Consider the following 16841-nt stretch of genomic DNA (forward strand, 5'->3'; position numbering starts at 1 on the left):
GAGTTTAAAAGCTTAAGTCCCTATTGACTCTCATTTTTGAAAATAGGATGTGTATTGACTCTTTTAGACACTTCAAAAATTTTCTCTTAGATTCTTATATGCCAAAGTCTTCTGAATAAGGGATCTATCACTAAATACAGAAATATTAAATATGAAGACATCTTGTAAGGAGACTTTCATTTGGCATTTCTGGTGTAACAGGCAGTACTTTTGTACATCTGCATTATATGTTATGAGATTTAATTAGTTTAGGTTCATTTAAAAACTACTGAACATGGTAAGATTAATTTATTTGGGGAAGAAAATTGTTGGCAGCATCATTATGCTGAAAAGTAAGTAGTTCAGTAAAGAAAGAAACCAAGTTAGAACTTTGTGATGAGTAGGCATTTGAAAACAACCAATCGGAGTGCAAGCGTTCGGACAGCAGGTGGCTGCCACGCCACCATGATGGTGGTGATGGAGCGGGGTCAGTGCCTCTAGTGCTGCCCCCTCCATTCCTTGCAAGGTGCGAAAATGGAGGGAGGGGGGAGAGGCCCGCTCCCTGCAGGCAATGGAGCAGACAGGGTGCGCTGGCCCCCCCCCCCCCTCCTTCCAGCTCTGCTTCCCACAGGCAGCAACCAAGGAGTGAGGGGAGAAATGGGTCTGGACCCAGTGTTTAGGGTGGGGGGGGAATGGGATCAGACAAGAAGCAGGGGTGAGGCTGGACTAAGGGCTCTGCCCCCCCCCCTCCTCGTGGCGCCAGGGACTGAGGGATGGGAGAGTAGCCCCCAGCCTCTGAGTCCCCGCTGTCATGGCGACTCCATCCCCACCACAGAGGTTGGGGCAGGCCACGTGGGGGCACACGGAGCCAGATGAGGTGGGGGTGGCCATGGAGCCAGAGGCAGAGCAGGCATTGGGGTGTTGGGTGGTGCCCCCCCCCCAGCATCTTGATGGGTAATTGGCTAGTAAGAGTATAAAAAGTTTTTCTGCACTTTTACAACTTTTATTCACAAGTTTTGTGAGCATTCCAATAAATATGGACTTAAATCATGCCTGTATCCACAATCGGAGCCAACCCTAGCAGGGTGCAGGGCCTGGGGTAAATCAGCCCATGTGGGGCCCCGCCCCGATCCTGTGTGCCCCGGATGTGAAGAAGTCTCTATTGCCATTGGTGGTGGCGGCAGATGGGGAGGAGGTAGCGAGGAGCCAGACACAAAGTGGGCAGCGGCAGTGCAGAGTCACTTCTTGGGCCAGCTCTGCCCCCCAAAGCACAGAGCCTGGGGCAGTCACTCCGATTCCCGCCCCCCCCCGGATGGCCCTGTCCAGAGTCATGATGTTGTCTTTTTGAATTACTGAGAACTTAATGTTGTTATTTTATAGGCAAAATATATTTTTTTTCAATATTGTTGAAACGTTTATATTTGCTTTAGCATAGCTTCCTTTTGAAGACCTCAGGGTGGTAGCTAGTAGAGCTGTGCGAGGCTTCGGGTAGAGCTTAGGATCCAGAGAAGCTTTGGATGCTTCGGGGTCTGAAACAACACATCCGGGTCAAAGCACTGGCCTCATTCGGCTTCCGGAAGTGGTTTGGAGCTCCCGAAGCACTTCGGAGCTGCCTCAGAGATCCAGCCATAGGGTATAATGGGGAAACCATAAAATATCTATAACTTTGTTGTTTTTTCGTCCGATTTGGATGAGATTTTTAAGGTCGGTAGATGCTGCAGCGAGGATGAAACCTGCCAAGTTTCAAGAAGATCGGTGCAGGGGCTTGGGGGGGAACAGCACCCCAAATTGTTGAAAGCCAAACTCATGTCACGTCTAGGCGTTACAGCATAGTGGGGTGGAAACTACAGGGCTGGTAGGTCTTACTGAGGCCACAAAACCTGCCAAGTTTCAAAAAATTCGGTGCAGGGGTTTGGGGGGGAACTGCCCCTCAAGCTATGGACAAGCAAAACTCGTACCATGGGTGCTTGTGGGACTGACTGTCTGGCTTGGGGCATGGAAGGGAGACACTGCTGCAGGCCTGGCTGCTAAGCTACTGTGTTACCAGTTACAAATCAATCATGATTCACTCGGGGACCAGGGTCTCAGGGACCAGCTCAATACACAGGACCTAGCTACTACATAACGAGCATCAATTAGCCTACAAAACCAGGCTAAGGAGAGGAAAGAATCAATACAGACAATCAACTGCCCCAAGACAGACACAATCTTGGCACAAGTTTTGTCTGTCAGCAGCTAGGGGTGCAGGGCCCCAGAACCCCCCTGCACCGATCTCAACAGTTGGCAGGCGTCACAGCAGGGGCCACCACCTCTGCAGCTGTCACCCCGCTGCACCTTAACACACGCAGTGTCACCCATGGCACGAGTTTTGCTTGTCCACATCTTGGGGTGCAGTTCCCCCCCCCCCCCCAAACCCCTGCACCGATCTTCTTGAAACTTGGTAGGTTTTGTGGCCTCAGTAAGAGCTACCAGCCCTGCAGTTTTGACCCCCCTGTGGTGTAACATGGCCATGACATGAGTTTGGCGTTCAAGAATTTGGGGTACAGTTCCCCCAAAACCCCTGCAACCAATGTTCTTGAAACTTGGCAGGTTTCACGCTCTCAGCAGAGGCTACCATCCCTGCAAGTTTCATCCAAATTGGACAAAAAACAAAGTTATAGATATTTCATTGATTCCCCATTATACCCTATGGCCAGATCTCCGAGGCGGCTCCAAAGCTTCAGAGTCGCTTCGGCCGGATTGAGGCAGAAACCCAGTCTGGAGCTCCGGATCAGATCATGGCCATCCGAAGCAGCTGGATCAGATCGCTACTGACTCACGTAGGCCTAGTAGTTAGCTATGAAGAACGCTAATTCTATCCTGCCTTTTGAGCACCTGTTAACTTTGAAAGAGTACCTGTGAACATATATTCACTTATTGCTCAAGTTCCTTTTTGTATGTAACTTCTGGCTAGTAATCTCACCCCTACCTGTTCTAGTTTTAAAAGGAAAGAAAAGTTGCAAAATAGCTGAAAATCCAGAATGCTTAAAATGTATTAGATAGCTTTAAAACCATCTTTAATGCCAAAGAGAACTTTATGTATTTAGGTACTTAGATAAAGATTTTTCTTTTTTAAATTGATGTCAGCTAACCTTAATGATTAGTAAAATATGAAATAAAATTCCCATGGTTCACTTTAAAGACCTTTTGCTGTGTTGACTTCTTATAAGTGTTCTTATGAGAACACTTCTGCAAAATATTATTTCTGACTATTGCAGATAAAGAGAGGCTGAATTCTGAAGACCCAGCTATGACAGATGATCTTTCAAAGAGAAGTAATGAAAATTGTTTAGCAGAATTGAGTACACACTCTCATATTAAGGATGATGGTATTCTGCTAATGTATAAAGAATATAGTGTGTCAGAGAAGCAAGATTTCTTAAAAGGATCAGCAGCAGAACTTCCATTGCAGCTAAGTGGGAGGTCAGTATATATTATTTTCTCTTTCCAGTCACAGTTTTAATTGCATAGCCTATCCTGTGTCAACACTTTTAGAAAAGATGTGGTTTAAAATTTTTAGTGTTTAATTTCAATAATAGTCTTGTACATAGATGGCATACTCAATGGGAATCTTTCTTCCTAACCTTAGAAGGCTTATTCCTCTTGAAAAGAAAATTGAGGTTGATTCAAAGGATGTAAGGATACCTACTTAGCAAGAAAGGATTAATTTTCTGTTTTCATTTGTTCACTAACATTTCAAAGGTATAAATCTGCTAATAGATGATACATTAAGTTTAAATCACTATGTATTCATTTTGATATCTCATAACCTCAAATAGCTATCCTTCTTTTGCTCATCCTCTCAGATGGGTGGAACAAACCTTGAAGACAAAATGGCGAAAAAAACAACAACCCAGAAAACACTGCATGTATATCCCTATTTATGCACTGTTCTGATTCTGTTTAGACAATAAATTCTAAGTATGTTCCTTGGGTTTCTTTCCTGTTATTTCTATACACTTTGAGTCAGGGTATGAAATAACTTACATTTTAACTCCTTTAAAAGGAAAAGGGGAGCTCCAGCTTGGGAGGGCTTGGATCAGCTCTTACATTGTAACTTACATTTTCATTATCCATAGGGATGCAGTTTAGCTAACTTGGGTCCCTCATTTTGACCCTGAATGAAGCAGGATTAAAGTTGTAGGTATATTCTCATGATCCTGTAGCAATATAAGTAACAGTTGCATTGTAACAGGTTGTATTGATATCTTTTGATATTGGTACAATTATTCAGTCAGTCTCTATACCCTTAATATCTCCAGTGATTGAATCAATTTCTACTGCATCTAAATTGTGGTGTCCTTTGTTGTGTGACACATTTCTTTATTTGAAGTCTGAGCGTTTACAGTCAGAGATATTTACCAATTGTGTATTCTTAGTTTGTCTCAGCTGTTAGCTGCCTTTTCTGTATTTTGATGCCAGTAGATGTGGTTTAACAGGATGTTATCATTACTTTGTGCATGTCATTTTGTTTGGCCCTTAGGTGGTTCTTGCAGTCTCTACAACAGTGGACTTCTAATAATTTTAATATTGCCACTTTTATCCAAAGGTACTTTTCAAAAAAACAAATATAATGTACAATGACCACCATTTACCTTCAGTTATATACATACTGAATATAAACACATTTCATAAGTTTTGATAAGAAATTTGCTACTTTAGTATCTTGGGTACTATGGGATAGCAGTGGTTGTTAAATTATTTCTTTCATGGTGACCACTGTAGATGTATCCTAAAGTGACTACTGAGTATTACTGCTTCACATTACAAGATCTTTATAAATGAACTCACAGCATTCCTTGTTAAAATGCTTCATTACTGTTTCTGTAAGTTGATCCTGTAATTCTAAACTTTAATATTACTGCATAGTTTGTTGAACATTATGCTTACAAGATCTGTCTCCCAGCCAGAATTTGAAAGAGGAATCAGAGCGAAAGATAGAATCCAAATAGTGAAAGTTTGCAGGGAGAGGATAAAAAGAGATACTGAATACTGATAATAAAAAGACAATAAGCATGGACCCCAGGAAGAGAGGGGTAGACAGATGAAGATAAAAAAGAACAAAGAGAATTCTTTTAATCCAGATACATTTTTCTCACTTAACTGCAGTGTCCCAAATCCTAAATGACTTCTGCAGTACCTAAATATAAAAAGAATATCAATTTATATATTTTATTTTGTTAAAGTTCTGATAAGAGGCAATTTTGCATGGCAGTGAAACTTGGAAATTGGCTATGGTTCCCAAATAAGTCCTAGCTGTGGAAAGTTTGTCATCTTAATAATTGGAATATAACAAACCTCATGTTGAGTAGAAATTATAAAACTTGCAAGCATGCTCAAAAATGTAATTTCTAGTTCTTTGTACAGAGCAGTTGTCTTGTGCAAAGTTATTTACTTACCTTTTATAAAAATTGATTAATCTTTAAAGTTCTTTTAAATCTGGATGGCATTTTTACTATAGTCATTGAAATGTCTAGTAATTTGAACCACAGAATATTCTATTATTGTCCCTTAGGAATAATTAATCAGACAGTGACCAAATGCTGTACTGAAATATTATTAGATAAAAAGTTTTAAGCAGAAAACCTAGATTGCCTGTTGAGATCTTTTGTTTACATTAATATGTAATCCTTTCAAGTATAGGTTTTTATTTCCATATGTAAATGTGTTTTCAGTTTGTTTGCGTACAAGTTTCTTGTTTTTCGTCTATTCAGGTACCTTATGGTGGTTTCACCTTACAGTATTCTTTCATTCCTGATTAGAACTGGCTGAAAGTAACATTTTTGAAAAAATGAAAATTTTCATTTCTTTTACTGAAATTTGGTTTTTGTTTGAATTGAACTGAAAACAACACATTTTGAAATTTCCAGTGAACTGGAAGTTTTTGACGCCTTGGAGCTGCTCAGTGAAATAGACTCTTGTCAATTTCACTTCTTAATAGCAATGAAATTGAAAGGAACATCAGATTCACTGAGCAGCTACAGGGATCTCTCCGGTTCAAATGAAACATTTTTAGCCTTAGCACATTAACAATTTTTTTATTAAACTTGTTTCATCAGAAAATTCCTGACAATTCTGTTCATGAGGTCTTCTGGGATTTTAATGTGTCCCATTCCTGGATCCTTCAGTAATTTGGATTATAAAGTTGATGCAGGCTGTCTATTTTGTCACTGATGAAGAATTATCACATTAAACACATGCTTTCATATGTCTTTTTGAATCAACAGCTTTAAGGTTACACCTTCATTTGTATGTCCTTCTTTATATCCCATAATGTGGGTAGTCTTATTTAAAAAAAACAAAAAAAACCCAGAAAGCAAACCCACAAAACATTAATATGATTTTAGGCTCTTTTGACTACTTTAATTGAGAACTTTGATTATGTTTATCAGTCAACATGTACAAATAGGTATAATAATAGTTGATATAAATATAGAAACACTCTTCATCAAAAACAAATCAATGACAGCCCCTGTCTTTCCTACCAGTAGCAACAAAATTATTAGTAATTATTATGTGTATTACTGTGGTACCAGTCCCTGTATATACATGGAGCAAGAAGACAGGCTATGCCTCAATCATAAAAACTACATAAAATGTATTATCTCCCATTCCCCATCTCCTGCATAAATGGGGAATGGCAATGGATCTGGATGTTGCATTACATTTGTAACTGTTAAGCATGAGATCAGGTCAAAATTGTCTCCTTATTTGAACCTGTGTCCTCTTCAGTACTATTCATAAACAAGGGGATGCAGTCTCCCTCTATATCTACAGTTCTTTCTTTGGCTTGAAAGGTATTACATTGTTCATCTGCTTCACAAAGGACAGGGAATGCATAATTGGTTTATTCTATGATATATTTGACCCTAATCCGGTTAGGAACCTATTTTATAACAGCATCCTAAATACAGAAATGACTAGCTCTACATACATTGGTATCCTTTCTTTATGGTTCCATTCCCATACGCATAATGGCAATAGATGTACTACGATCTATGGAATCCCTATGTAGGAGAACCTCAGAGCATTGTGTACATGAAGCTTCTGGAAACAGATATTCTACTTTAAAAACACCTGGTTCAGAGCTTTCAAGAGAAATAACCCTGTTGAGGACAAGTTTGAGCATGGGGATAATGTAATCCTCCTCCCCAGGTAAAGTGGTTGTGCCAGCTTTGCCTTGATATCCAAATTATTTTAAAACCTTGCAGGAATTAATGAAGACGGTAATAGAGACATTAGTTTCTTCTAGGCAAGGGTCACAAAATTCCCCACAAATTACACAAATTTCCAAGTTCTATGTCTAATAAAATTGACTTTCCCTAAATTAAGAACTGGTAGAGCCTGTAGAAGACTGAATGGTAGATTCTTAGCACAATTGCTTCTATTTCTAATAAAACTGAGAAATGGTGTTTTATTACACTAATGAGAGCTAGTAGTAGTTTCTTGCATTCTGTCTACATTTCCTTTATTTCACAGTGGCCGGTGAAATCAATATACAGTACCAGTTGAAAACCATACCTTTCAATGAAGGTGCTAAATAAAAGGCACATTATTGATGAAATCTTCATTACAGACAGCACTGGATGAAACCAGTAGGCCTTATTGGTTATTGTTCTGTGTTTGTTTGGGTTTTTTTTGTGATCTTCCCATTCCAGTATTTCAGAAGAAGTGTAGGCTGTTGTAGAATATTTACCATTTCAAGTTAAGTCTTTTCAGTGAAAAGACAGACGTCCTGGCCTTGCTTTTCTCATTAGACATTTTATATGCCAAAATATAGAGAAAGATCTGGGTTAAAACCTTCCAAGTACCTCTATACCCACTCCTACAGTTTTACCAGAGACAAAATAGCTTCCATTACTCCCTACCATAAATAACCTTCAGATGGTGCAGAAGGGAAGATCTAATATTTGCACTCTTGTCGTTCATTACCATTGTAATTTGCCAGGACTGTAAGACCTGGCACCTCTGAGCACTATACACTAAGTATTCCCTAGGAGCATAGAAACCAAAGACTAGAAGGGACCTTTGACCCATTGAGCTCAATCCCCTGTGTTTGCAGAAAACAGTTTATCCAAAGAATCCTTGAAATAGTTTCCTCCAACATCTTATGTAAGCACAACCACAAAGCACATTATTGAAAATAAAACTAAACCCACCAAAAGCGTCCTGCAGGCTACTACAGGTAAAAAGTAAGGGGAGACAAGGATACCACAGACACTCTGTCGCTGTAGTGGCAGAGGTAATTGTTTAATAAACGCTCACAGGTTCCTGTGATTACCCTTCCTCTGTCTGTTGACTGAGTCAGACACAGACCTAGTGAGGATGATAGCAAAGGGCTAATTTGTGACGGTCTTTAAACATAAAAATATATATATACATTGCTGAACCAAGAAGTATCTTATACCATCCCAGGGAGACAAAGTATGGACTGGGGAACATCTTGCTTCATGAAATCAGGATGGATAGGTACCAGAACCTGTAATATAGTAACCTATGAAGTCTACATTGGAATGTAACAAACCAAGTAATTACTTACCTGGGAGGACTGGAAGTTGCCTGAAAGAATTAAGCAGTCCAAAACTAAGTAATATATTCTGTGTGCGTGTTTAAGTACCTTGCCAAGTTAATTTAATCAGCAGGATTGTGGTACAGATTGTAATTAGTGCTTGAAGGGGGCCATTGTAACCCATAATAAGATAAAAATGTGTAATAGCTGTGTTTAAATCACTGTAAATTTAAAACTAATTCAAAACCTTACTAGTCCAATAAGTTAGTGAATACTTATAAAGCATAGAGGACCACACCTAGGTCTCTGCTTTGGCCATGCAACAGTGACAGCAGCAGCAGCCTTGGCTCCAGCTCTGACCCGGGACAGGGACCAGAGGTGCTTCTGCTGCCACAACCACTTCTGTTAGGCTGGGCAGGGCCCAGAGCCAGTATATGCTCAGTGTTCTGTGCCTGAAGCTGGAGCTGCAACAAAAAGTAAGTAGGGTTGGCACAGGATCAGGCAGTGGTGGGGTGACAGGTGTGGGGGGGCAGTTGTCAGGGGATTCAGGCATTAGTGGGGATCAGGTGGGAAGAGGAGAGTGGTGAGAGAGACAGGTGCTGGGGTGCTGGCACCTGCGGGGGCAGGTGCTGGTGGCAAGGTGTGGTGGGGTTAGACCAGGGGCGGGCAATTATTTCACCTGAAGGGCCGCATACCCAGTTTTGGCAGGCTGTCGAGGGCCGCATGGGTAGCCCTGCCCCTTGAGGTGCCCCGCCCAAGCAATGTCTTGGGACCAGTGCTCCATAGAGCCCCTGCCAGCTGGGACCCTGCGCTCCTGCCACCCTAAATGCACCGTAATTGGCACTACTGCACAGTAATGCCAGCACATGCTTTTCTGGTGACACTAATGTGCAGTAGACTAATTCTACTGCACATTAGCATATTAACACTTTTTTTGCATAGTGTAGACGTCCCTAGTATTTCCCTGCAACCTCCTCGCAGCACTAACAGTATTTGTCAAGATCTTGGCAGTTGTAGCTTATCTACATAGACAAAGTATAATACTTTTTTCAGTATCTCGATAATTGACTGGTCAAAGGAAGATATTAGTAGGAGAGTCCAATAAAAATACCCCTTCTACCCATTCTAGAATTAAAATTAAATAAAAATACCCATTCTAGAATTCAGAGCTGCATGTAAAGAATATGAACATTTCCTACCAATTCTTTAGAATCAACTTATGTGAATAATGTTGAAATTCTAACAATGATTTAATAAATAAAGAAATGAGGCAGAACTTGGTTCTTCTGATTATGAATGGAAGCAGTAGAGGTAAAGAAATTGGTATATGCATGATCAGAACACCATATCTGCAGAGTAGTCACTCAGCTGTTCACATAGTCTCAGCTGACATTTCTCTAGTGATCATGGATCATATCTGATTCTATGGTCTGGTCAATTAATTTTAATTTTCTCACCAATTCTGTAACTCTGTTACTTTATGGAAAAATCAAATGGGACAAAACAACAGTGATTCTGGTGGCTTTTGTAATGCCAAAACAATTACGATTCCCTCAACTTCCTGTCTGCCAGTGTCCCTCTTCTCGCTTCTTATTAGAACTCTTAGTTTAGCGCAGAGATCACGTCAGTACCCTGGTCTTCCTTTTGTGTAGTTATTGACCTAGAAATATCTTGATCAAGAGAAGTTCAGTTGATCCTAAGCAATAGCAGGAAGAGTCTACAAGGACCATTTGCATGTCAAAATAGAGGTTTCAGGTGTGTTACAGACAGTACCTTTTGTGTCCATTGGAATCACAGTTGCTAGACATTGAACTACATTTTTGCATTGAAAATTTTATTCAGAGTGTACTTGGCAGCTGTTAGGATCTTTTATCTTCCAATAGACAAATGTATTTTCACACCCAGTCACTTCAAGATTTCTTTAAAATCTTTTATTTTTTTCACCTATATTGAAACTGACACTGTCTGGGAATCTTAATGTAGTGCTCACAATCTTAATAGACTCTCCATTTGAATCCTTGGTCTCATGTTTGTTTCATTATCTCCCTATGAAGTGTGTCTTATAGCCATAACATCTGCAAGATTTTGGGGCGGTGACCATGCGGGGTCAGGACCTGGGCCTGGAGCAGAGCTACAATCCTCTCCCTGCACATCCTTGCCTATGGAACTGGCACCCATTGCAGGGTTGGGTAGGCAGCGGATCACAGCTCGGTCCCAGGCCCCAGCCCTGTGCTGTCACTGCCCTGTGCCCCTTCCTGGTGATCCTGGCCTCGCCCACCCATCTGATTCCTGAACACTTCTCCCTGCCTGTCCATGGCCTCATGCCATGGGAGTTTTGGTGAGTTCTTGTGTGGCGGGACAGGGGGTGTGTGCCAACCTGGCCCATGACAGTTCAGCAAAACTCCCTATGTGGCCTGTGGACCTAAATAATTGCCCACCCTTCTTTTATAAGGCTTATCCCTCTCAGTAGGTTAACTGTTGCTTTTTTTTCTCTCCTACTCACCTTGCCTCTCTCAGCAGTGCACCCTCCTTTTTCTTCCCCCACTTCCCTACCCTTTGTATTCTAATCACTGCTTGTCTATTTCTTGCAGTCCTTCCACAGCATCTGATGAACTAAATCCTCTGCTTACAAAAACTAATGCAGTGCATCTCTGATTTAGTCTATAAAGATGCACTCTGCCTTACTTCAGACTAACATGGCTAACTGCCTTTCGCTAAATGAATTTCAACATAAATGAAAAGTAATATATTGTATCTACCTGAATTTAAGATGACCCCCAATAATGAGCTTCTATCCATGGAAAATTTATAAATTTTGTTATAGTTTTCCATGGATACATGTAATAATTGGAGGTTCATCTTAAATTTGTTCTCCCTGCCACTGCAGTAGGGAATGCAATGGCAGGGGGCAGGCAATGTGGGGGGTGGTAACCAGAGGGGTGCAGTAGTGATCCTGTGGAGGGGAAACAGTAGGGAGGCAGGTGGTAGAGGAGAGGGGCTGGAAATAGGCAGTCTGTGCCTAAGCAAACATGCTCTTTGCCATAGGCTAGAGCAGGGCTGCAGCCTGCTGGAACTGAAGCAGCAACAGGAGATGGAGATGGGGGTGAGGAGAAACAGGTCAGGGTGAGGAGAGCAGAGGTGGCAGGGAGGCAGGAGGAGATGCAACACTGCAGTGGGATGAGGCTGTGGGTTGGAAAGCGGGGAGACAGAGATGCCAGAAGGATAGAGGCAGTGTGGGGCAGGCAGCAGCTGTGGCTCCAGCCCTGACCCTGGGTTGTGGCCAGACCTAGAGCCACAGCAGCTGCCTGCCCTCACCCCCTATCCCTCACTTCATATTCAAATCCAAGATGTGGAGGTTTTTCCTCCCATATTAAATGAGGGAAATGTGCACCTTGTGCATATATAGGGATGCTGTTTTTGATCAAGGTATTGTGGCACTATTGTGTTTCTGTGTGGAGGTGTTCATATAATATGTTGATATTAACTGAGCAAAGGTAGTATTTTAGAGGGTACCCCATCCAATACAGTTTCTAAAGGCATACAGATTTAGTGGAATCTTTTTCTATTGAATGTTCAATAACTTTTGAAAAAGGGAACCCAGCTACTTTAGCAATTCACAGATTTCTTAATTTCTTTCTCTCAATTTGTATGTTGCAGAGGCTTTGAACGAAGTTGATTTTTTAGATATTGTGATTACATTGCTTTCACTTTGTGTTTAACTAAGCAATAGCTTTCACATAGGACTCCAGTTTAAAGTTACAATAAAATGGACTATTCACGTACTGTAACATTTCTAAACAATTACATAAGTTGTAATTATGTTTAAATAAGAGAGAGGTTTGCATAACAGGCAAGATACCATATTTACTAAAATAGAAGACCCTGATTATAAGCGGACCCCCCAATAATTAGATTCTATATGTGGAAAATTTATAGATTTGTTATAATCTTCCAGGTATTTAATCTAATTATTGGAGGTTTGCCTTGAATTTGCCCCCTTCCCACTGCTACAGCAGGGAAAATAAAGCTGCGGGGGTGGGGGTGTAAGGTAGCCCTTCGCGCTCTGCTTCTCTCCAACTTTTTCCTCTGGCAGCCCCTTCCCCCTCTTCTTACTGTCAGGCCTTCCTCTCCTTGAGCACATAATAACTTAGAAGTAAAATATGGCTATAGCAATGTGCATATAGTACTTATGCACTTAGTTCATCCAGAATTGATGTATGTTATCTTTTTTTGAAACTGTTGCAAGTTTTAGCACAGTTTTAGCACACTCCATAAACACACTTTTGAGCAGTACTTTGACACCTACTTATATGTAGTACAAACTATGCATGATATTAGTCAAAAGCCAAAGGCTTGTGATTTACCACATAGTTTGTTGGTCTGGGCCCCACCAGCCAACAGTATTTCAAGCCACAGTGACCCCACAGCTCAGCACTAAGTTTGTGTGTGTACTCCAGATACCTTCCACAAAGGTTCCATGTGCTAATTAGCCCCCACCCATGACTGGAACTGGGTGTTCTTGTCAAAAGTCCTGGGATGCTCCAAAAATTATATGCAGATGAGGCTCAGGGCAACCTGGTCTGGCTTCACCTCATGGAGGCTGAAAGGGGGGCTGACAGAAGGATTCTGGGTGAACTGTATGCAGTGTAGCTCACCATAACTTTAAAAAGAGTCAGCTGTGAGGAGTACTGCACTGAATGGGTACTACCATATGTCTTATTTATATGAGCTGCACTAACTTATTCTTGTGGCAGGTTCCCATTAGCATGTTTGCCCAATGTGGGCTATGTATTTTATAGTCATGCTCAGTGTTGGCTGGATTTAAGCAACTTCATAGTTGGTTTCTTTTGATGAGCAATTGTTGCTTTTGCCAGCAGTTTAATGATAGACTATGTATTTTGTGAGATTTCATTGTATGCAGTTACAAAATAAGGGGCTTTTTCCCTATGCCATTTGGGGGAAAAGGCCTAACCTTGTTTTTGAGTAAATACAGTACTTTGTGTGTGTACTCCAGATACCTTCCACAAAGGTTCCATGTGCTAATTAGCTCCCACCCATGACTGGAACTGGGTGTTCTTGTCAAAAGTCCTGGGATGCTCCAAAAATTATATGCAGATGAGGCTCAGGGCAACCTGGTCTGGCTTCTAACAAGAAGCGAGAAGAGGGACACTGGCAGACAGGAAGTTGTGGGAATCATAATTGTTTTGGCATTACAAAACCCACCAGAATCACTGTTGTTTTGTCCCATTTGATTTTTCCATAAAGTAACAGAGTTACAGAATTGGTGAGAAAATTAAAATTAATTGACCAGACCATAGAATCAGATATGATCCATGATCACTAGAGAAATGTCAGCTGAGACTATTTGAACAGCTGAGTGACTACTCTGCAGATATGGTGTTCTGATCATGCATATACCAATTTCTTTACCTCTACTGCTTCCATTCATAATCAGAAGAACCAAGTTCTGCCTCATTTCTTTATTTATTAAATCATTGTTAGAATTTCAACATTATTCACATAAGTTGATTCTGAAGAATTGGTAGGAAATGTTCATATTCTTTACATGCAGCTCTGAATTCTAGAATGGGTATTTTTATTTAATTTTAATTCTAGAATGGGTAGAAGGGGTATTTTTATTGGACTCTCCTACTAATATCTTCTTCATTATCTGATAATAAAGAAACTATTTTATTTATTTGTGTGAATAGCTCTACTCTTTCTGAGGGCTGTTTTTAACCTGTCTTGTATAACCCCCCACACTTTTATTTGGTATGTCCTACTTCTCTTCCTCTGGATTATTGTATTATCTCCCTGTCCCTCCTTCAAAGACTTAGGTTGCAAAATAGTCTTTCTGGGGTCTTTGAAATTATGCTATTATAGATATAAGTCTTGGAAGGGAAAACGCATTTGAGGCCTAGAAGCTCCAGGAACCATTACCTTCAGCTACTCTCTCTAAACCTGCACAGCTTTGGGGTACTTTGTGTCCATAAATAGGAGGACTTGACACCTTAGATGTTTGTACAGAAACCTCAAGTGCAGTCTTCAGAACTCACTATCCACTTCCACGTCAAGATTGTTACAGTTTGGTACGTTTTAAGGATCACAACCTGGTTCTAGTCTCCCTAGTGTAGATTTGGGGCAGAGCTGTGTCACATGGGTGTGTTCCATATGTATAGATTGTTGTGCAGACTTTGAGTTGGGCACCTACTTTTAGTCGTTTCATAACTGAAAAACAAGTCTTTTGCCCAGTATGTGACCCCCTCCTTTGCTCACGCAAGGTTTTTGAATTAGATATGGTAAGGTAAAAAAAAAGTCTAAGCAGGGAGATGGTAGTAAAAATCAGTGTTTTTATTCCAAGAGCTGCCAATTCTCTCTTATATCCACTCACTTTCTTGTATTGCTTCGGGAGTTCAGCTTAACCCATGTCTTTCCTTTCATGCTGCAATAAGCAGAGATCAAGGATTGAAGACTGATAAAAGTGAATGACAAGAGTCCTCCTGATACACCTTGACTGGCCAGGCAGGCCCTGTTCCAGAAGCTCAGTATAGCTTTAGGTCATAGGAAAGTAGAGTTGGAAGGGACTTCATGAGGTTGCCTAGTTCAGCCTCCTGTTCAAGGCAGGATCATCCCTGACTAAAATGCCCAGTCAAGTGTCTCTCTAACTTACTCCTGAAAATTTTCAGGGATGGAGATTCCCTAACTTTAACTAGCCTGTTCCAGTACTCAACCACCCTCTTAGTCAGAAAGTTCTTCCTAATCCCCAACCTAAATTACTTCCAATGTAGTTTGAAGCCATTGCTTCCAGCCCTCTCCCCTACAGCCCCAGAGAAAAGTATATCTCCATCCTCTTTTTAATTGTCCTTCAGGCATTTAAATATTATTATCAAATTCCCCCTAAGTCTTCTCTTCTCCAGACAAAATGGTCCTAGTTCTTTCAGCTTTTCCTCATAAATCATATTTCCCAGACCTTTATCCATTTTTGTCACTCTCTGCTCATCTCTTTTCAAACTGTCCACATCTTCCTTGAAGTGTGGGACCTAAAACTGCACTCAGTACTCCAGAAGAGCCTTTGTTATCAGTGCCAGATAGAATGGAAGATCCATTTTCCTTGATTTGCAAGAGAATACTGCAAATACCATGCAATACAACCTCGTATGCTGCTGGGGGGTGGGGGGGAGAGGGGGTTTGCAAGAAGAGCACACTGTTGACACATATTCAGTGTATGATTTGTTGTAACCCCTAAGCCCTTCTATGCAGTACCGCAGCTGAGATGATCATTGCATGCTTTTGTGCATGTAGTTATTTTGTCTCTTGTTCTCACTGAATATCATCTGATTAATTTTAGACCATTTTTCTGGTTTCTCCTAAGTCATTCTGAATCCTAGCCTGTCATCCTCTCTCTTTTTCTGGACAGCAAGTCTTTCTGACTTTGGGCATGGATTATTTTTAAGACTTTAGATGTGTATGTCTTTTTAACTGGCTTTTCAGCAGCTACATGCAGAAAGAGGATGTTTTGCAGACCAGAGATTTCCATCTTGCGTTATAAGAGATCTTCCACGTACTACAGAGTCTGTTTTGTTCACTCCATCTCAAAATAGCTACAGTAAATAGGTGACAAACTCACCCTGCTGCCCCCTGGTCTGGACCCAGATGCAGCATCAAAGCAGGGATTAGGGTGTGGCAGTAGTGGTGGGGAGGGGGGTGGCCGGGTGAGCAGCCGTGGCAGGAGCTAATGCAGCCATTGCTTGCCCACTGACACATGGCATATTACCACTTGTTGCTTCAGCCCAATGTAGAAGTGAAAGGACAAGAGAAAGCAAAAACGAGTTGGCAGATGTGTAAAGATACATAAAAAGAGTTTGTAATCTCTCAGAAAAAATATTCTAAACCATATAGATTTCTCAGAATTGTCACACAACATACCCATCTGTGCATAGTATGTGTAATTTATTATCTTTCAGAAAATTAAGTTAGAGCCCCTATTAGCTGTTTGAAATATCAGGGCACATCCCTTTTAACTGAGATAGATAGTAACATCATGGCTACAAATTGTTCTTGAATTTCTGCCAAGGGTAGTGTTTGAAGGTAGACTGCATGGATGCTGGTCAGGTTCAGAAACTGCAGCATAGCCCATTAAGCCCTCTATGTAACCTCACAGTGAGCTCCCCTGAAAACCCTATTGCCTAGTTCTGCAACATAGTTCTAAGTGCATTTGCTGGGTGTCTGACATACCATTCTATACTACTCAGGCTATTCTGGCATGAATATGATTTCCCTAAAGGGGCAGTCACTGTCATACACTGGCTAAAAC

The 16841-nt window shown here is 41.1% G+C and overlaps 1 protein-coding gene across 9 annotated transcripts in view; it reads left to right on the top strand.

Moving 5' to 3' along the window:
* ARMC2 (armadillo repeat containing 2) overlaps positions 1-16841 on the top strand; it is a 192561-nt gene that overhangs the window by 39112 nt on the left and 136608 nt on the right. For all 9 annotated transcript variants that reach the window (XR_009463941.1, XM_059732709.1, XM_059732706.1 and 6 more), the window contains exon 5: positions 3237-3441. Coding sequence is in view for 8 of the 9 variants with exons in the window: in XM_059732709.1 (XP_059588692.1) it covers positions 3237-3441 (205 nt within the window). In the remaining variant the exon portion in view is untranslated. The remainder of the gene's footprint in view (positions 1-3236; positions 3442-16841) is intronic.

The sequence above is a fragment of the Alligator mississippiensis genome, chromosome 1 (assembly GCF_030867095.1).
Source record: "Alligator mississippiensis isolate rAllMis1 chromosome 1, rAllMis1, whole genome shotgun sequence".
In the NCBI taxonomy this organism is placed as follows: Eukaryota; Metazoa; Chordata; order Crocodylia; family Alligatoridae; genus Alligator; species Alligator mississippiensis.